General features: G+C 39.0%; 1 protein-coding gene across 1 annotated transcript in view; it reads right to left on the reverse strand.

Moving 5' to 3' along the window:
* Rchy1 (Ring finger and CHY zinc finger domain containing 1) overlaps positions 1-5,797 on the reverse strand; it is a 210,453-nt gene extending 204,656 nt beyond the window's left edge. The window contains exon 1 of the mRNA XM_067145639.2: positions 5,659-5,797. Within this exon, the coding sequence (XP_067001740.1) occupies positions 5,659-5,724 (66 nt within the window). The 5' untranslated portion in view covers positions 5,725-5,797. The remainder of the gene's footprint in view (positions 1-5,658) is intronic.
* Between the last annotated feature and the right edge of the window lie 203 nt (positions 5,798-6,000).

Here is a 6,000-nt window from a genome sequence, read left to right on the forward strand (position 1 = left end):
AATTCAAGTAGCTGACTTTCTCTTTCGTTCCTTTGTCCCAATCCGAATTCTCCTACTGTATTACTTTCTCTTCCTTGGCCGACCACTGCATTCCAGTCTCCCATCACAATTAGATTCTCATCACCTTTTACAAATTGTATTAAATCTTCTACCTCTTCATATGTTCTTTCGATTTCCTCATCATCCGCTGAGCTAGTAGGCATATTGACCTGCACTACTCTGGCGGGCACTGCTTTGGTGTCTATCTTGACGACAATAATTCTTTCACTATGCTGGTCGTAGTAGCTTACCCGCTGCCCTATTTTCTTATTCATTATTAAACCAACTTCTGCATTTCCTCTGTTTGATTTTGTGTTGATAATTCGGTAGTCGCCTGACCAAAAATCCTGTTCTTCCTGCCAACGTACTTCACTTAGGCCTATGCCAAATACATCTCCCTTTTCAGATTCTCTAATCTACCTCTCCTGCGAACCATGTGACCTTGCCGCGGTAGGGAGGCTTGCGTGTCCCAATGAAGCAGATAGCCAAGCCGCAGATGCACCCATATCGGATGGGTATCTGTTGAGAGACCAGACTAACGAATAGTTCATCGAAAGGGTGATAGCAGCCTTTCGGAAGTTGCAAGGGTGGCAGTCCAGATGATTGACTGATATGGCCTTGTAATAATACTCAACATGGCTTAGCTGTGTAGATACCGCTACACGGCTGAAAGCAACGGGAAACTACAGCCGTAAGTAACTCCCGAGGACATGCAGCTCTCTCTGTATGAATGATGTACTGTTGATGGCTTCCTCCAGGGTAAAATATTCCGGAGATAAACTAGTCCCCATTTGGATCTCCGGGTGGGGTCTACACGAGAGGGGGCGATCATCAGGAAGATGGATACCGACATCGTGCGAGTCGGGGCGTGGAATGTTAGAAGTTTGAATAGTTGTGGAGAATACAAGACACTCCTAAAAGAAAAAAGGGCTGCCTGGCTGGAAGAGGAAGGAAGAAAAATTGTAGAAGCCACCAATAAAAACCACTCTGACATAATGAAGCCAAGATACCCTAAATTCTGTCAATCTATTGCCACAAATACATGCATAAACTACATCTGGCATATTCTCTATGACAGAATTGCACTGAAAACAACAATCACAAGAGAAAGCTCCAGTTCTATCATTATGGAGGATGAGGAGAGAACAACAATATTGGGACTGAAAACCCAGAAAGCCGCTGTCCCGGAAAACATCTAGGCTATAATACCTGAAAAGTACCTTTCCATTGTTGGGGAAAAATATGGACTGTACTCTTCAACAAGTGTCTAAGAGATGAGCAAAATACCATCTAGCCAGAAAACCTCCTTACTGAGGATTCTACATAAAAATAAAAGAAACCCTGACTCTCCTAATTCAAATAGAGGTATCACTTTAGAAAATGCAATCTTCAAAGTCTTTTCCAAAATCCTAACCGACAAGCTCACCTTGCTAATTGCCAAGATCATCCCCGATCGACAATACAGGTTCAGAAAAGGCATGTCAGCTTTACACGTGATACAGAACTTACAGAAGACTGAGAAGCTCTGAGACATAAAGAGGCAAATACCATGTTTTCATAAACTACAAAAAGGTATTCGATGTGCTGGATCATCAGATTCTGATTGATAAACTTGGGCAAATATTAGGAGAAGGAAATTATCTAACAAACATATTGGCAAACATTTTACAGAATACAGTCATTGTAAGAGACAATCTTTAATCCTCACGACCTATCATCCAGGCGAGGGGGTGTTCTACAGGGTGACCCAATTAGTCGGCTGTTATGCAACCTGATTACTGCAGAAGTCGTGGAAATACCTACGCAGATAATATGGCTCTTGGATCTTCCAATTTAGAAGAGTTACTGTACAGAAATGCTGGGATCTATTGATATACTGGGTAGAAAGAAACAAATTCCATTTAAACGTGGACAAAACTGTTCACACGATATTCAGGAGTGGTGGAGTTGCTGCCACAAATCAACTGTCCTATTGAACAAGTCTCCCTAAAAGTTGTTAATGATTTCAACTATCTTTGTGTAACCTTGCACACCTCCAGAAGCTCCTGAAAAATGTAATAAAGAGGACGACAGCAACAGTAATAGCAATGAGCAATATCCAACTGCTACAAAGTCTATCAATTGACATGGCTATAAAGATCAAATTTAGTAAGTCCCATCGCCAGCTATGGGATACAAATCATTTTGCCCTATCTCACCAAAAACAACAGAACAGAAATAAAAAAAATAAAGGCAACTTTTCTGCAGAAGATTCTATGTTTGTCACAATATGCCCCATCCAGACTAAAGCCCCATTCACAATGCAAACGCAAAGTAACGTAAAATTATCGTTAACACAGAAGTTTGTTGCCATGTTATCTGATGGAACCATTCACAATGCGCCGACGTAGACTTCAACTGCGAGTCTGTAAAATTAAGGGATAGCAAACCGCAAGCTCTTGCGGTTAATTTTACGTTAGGTTTAAGAACCAGCCAATCAGAGCAGATGTAAACATTGTATTTTGTGCGCTATATAATGATGTCTTTCGATGAAACACTTTTAATTCTCCTTCAAAATAATATTTGTGTGTATGTATGATAAAAGGAAAAAGAATTACAAACATGCTGTGCTGAAAGAGAATACCTGCAAATAAATATGCTGTAGCAATGAAATCTGACGGTAAATGGCGGGACGCAAACTCGCAGCGCTGGAGACCGGACGAGAGACAATCCCTGTCATAGACAAAACAGTGTCCCTATATATTTCTTAACATTATGACAGACTACTAGTTTGTGAAAACAATTTTATCCAAACATGTCATCGGAGTGTGATCGCTAGGAACATAGATGTTGGTAAAGGAGACCTTACACTTATTTTTATTACGAATGGGAATTAAAATCGTAAGATAGTGTCAAATAGTTCAGGTTTCATCCGCATGTACAAAAACTGATGAGGGACATTTCTTTACAGCAGATCACCGAAATCGCCCTGAGATAACCTCCTTCTATTCAAGTGATGAACCCATTTTCCGCACCATTGTTTAGTTCGCCTCTTCATGTACACAGCTCCCAGGAGCAGAGCAAGAGATGTTTGAAGTAATATGAATTCCGTTACCACGTTGTTTGATTCCATCGAGCTATTAAAATATAAAACTGAGAGATAGCCTAAAACCCGACTTCCATGCTAAATAACATGGCAGTGTTTTGATTGGCTGCTGTGTACTCCTTACGTTCATGCATTGTAAATAACATAAATTTTACATTAATTTTATGGTTACGTTTGCATTGTGAATGGGGACTAACTTATGAATTAGCCAGGGAATCCTTTTATATAGAAGGTATAAGAATACAGATACACATACCTTCCACAGCTGCCTACCGAGACCGGCTAAAAGATAGAAGCTAAGAAGAAAGAAATACGGACAATTCTACGCAACTGAAGCCATGACATCTTCATACTGGAAAGCGTCTGACATCTTTGACATACAGTAATTCGTTTCTCAGTGTGCGGCTTCCACTTTCGAATGTGTAAAAGCAAAGTCTTCCCCGAGCCAGCCTTATAGAGTGCATCTGTGAACTATGTGGACAGAAATATGAACAATGTCACGCTGAGTGGTGCAATAGGAGACAGGGGTCTTATAAGGACTTATGTAGTGAATAACATTTCATTTTCACTATAACTGATTTTTATTAATGACTATTAGCAGCAATAAATCTATTATTAAATACCACCGGACGGAGCCAGGATTGAACCTGTCTAGTTGGGGTCAGAAGGCCAGCTCCTCAATCGTCTGAGCCACTCAGCACGGCAGCAGTCTTATTTCACAATACACTTCGAAAATGCACAATTTGCACTTGCATTTTCAAATACACCGAAATCAAATAAGACCTAAGCCTGATTACATAAGAAGTATACTTAATGTTACCCATGCTTATGACATAAGTTATAACTCACCATCTGGATGATACACACATTTCCCTCTGGATTTGGTCTTCACAAAAGTGGTTGATACACACAACTATGTTCTAATAAACTGTTAAGTTCTCCCTGGAAATAGCCTTCTTCCATAATCTTATTCATCAGAAGGAGTATATTTTCCTCATTTATAATTAGTTTTGCAGTCAGACACACAGAAGCTCATCGGCATGCTGATTTCATTCACAGATCACCTTAATCCAATTATACATACACTGTGGTTGATAGTAAAGCTCCGAATGTACTGTCTCAATTTATTTTATTCAATCAATATAACACTACACAAGGAATTTATAAAATTAAAACACTTTAAGCACTTTTCACTTAAAAATGCAGTCATTAATGACTCAGTCTCTTATATTCTGGGTTAATATGCAGTCAACACTGAAAATTTCAATAGAACAGCAAACATTCACAACCAACTCAACTACCCAACCTTCCACAGTAGTGATCAGATGATTGCTGCCCCCCCCCCCCCCTACAATATGGCCTGGACATCACAAAGGCAGTGCCTCAACTGACACTGTACATGTGCCACGTCTCTCTAGGGCCGCTGAATTTGAATGTAAGTCATTATCCACTTTACACTGTGCATTCTTATTTTCGTGAACAGTCAAAGTAAGGAAATATGTATCATTTTCTCCTACAGATAAGGAAGGATCTACATTATGCCAGGCAGGCTTCATCATTTCATAACCATCATTCATTATCTGAAACTGGACATGCTCAATCAATCACTACTGATCTGCATTTAGGGCAGTCGTCCAAGTGGTAGATTCCCCATCTGCTGTTTTCCTAGCTTTTTCTTAAATTCTTTGTGAATCACCATTGTAAACAAAGTAAGGGCACATTATTCATTCTCTTAATACTTGCAGTCTATCAAGTGCAAAGTGAAGTGGTAGTTATAAAGCTGAAAGTGAATACAGTTTTAATACATCATATACACATGCAAATACTGACCAACAGTGCACTAATTCACATGGGATCATTAGATTTACTATTTTAATTGGAATATTTTAGGCACACTATGGACGTTAAATTATATTCATGATCCTAAAGTTATAGTTTTTAAACAATTTTAAGTGGATAGGAACGATATAATTTTCATAGGTTCAGAAATGCTAAGTGATTTTAAATTATAAGCTGAAGAAGAGAGCATTGCAAGGCAACTGATCAAACCATTAAAAGTAAAAATTTAAAAAAAAAAACATTGTCGACTTTACCTACACACTTCAAAAAATCATACATTTATAGCTCCTATTAACATGGGGGTTACGATAACATAAACCTCGGACGAACTGTAATAATCCAAGACAAGAAAGACCCGTACTTCAGATGGTTTAAAAAGCCACAAGTAGACTGAAAGGCTCAACAGCAATGACTTTAACCTGGCAGTATATTAGATGAAAAGAAAAGATCTCCAGATGTCCAGATATTAAAAGATCCAAGATACAAATACTTGTCATTACAGTAATAATTCAATAAGACGATGCTTTGTCTGCAAAAATAATTTATACAGACCAGATTCACACAGCACTTATGACACAATGACAGGAGCAATGAAAGGACGATGCATTTCCATCAATCACAAAAGTATACAGAAAAATAAGCTTTTCAACACCAACTGACAACAAAACAAACGCTTATTATCTCGTAGGACTTACAACGAACTTCGATTTTCTCTTGTAATGAACGCAGCCAGTAAACACTTCCCCAGACGCTGCCTCCATTTTCTATCACAATACACAGAATAAATATTAAGTTACAGACACTGGAAAGCAACGAGCTGATTGCTGGAGAGGCAATAAATCAGTACAACCACCGCCGTCTTGATCCTCTTAACTGATGGCTCAACGCCACTAAAGTATTTAAACACAGGAAGGCGCGAATACCAATATTTCTTCAAGTCGCCGTAAGAGCTCAGTAGTAGAAGCACAATCTTCGCTGTCAGTATGGGAGTAGAACGGTGCGATTGGTGTTATTTCGTACAATGATTAAACGTGTCC

This window comes from Anabrus simplex, chromosome 4 (assembly GCF_040414725.1).
Source record: "Anabrus simplex isolate iqAnaSimp1 chromosome 4, ASM4041472v1, whole genome shotgun sequence".
Taxonomy (NCBI): Eukaryota; Metazoa; Arthropoda; class Insecta; order Orthoptera; family Tettigoniidae; genus Anabrus; species Anabrus simplex.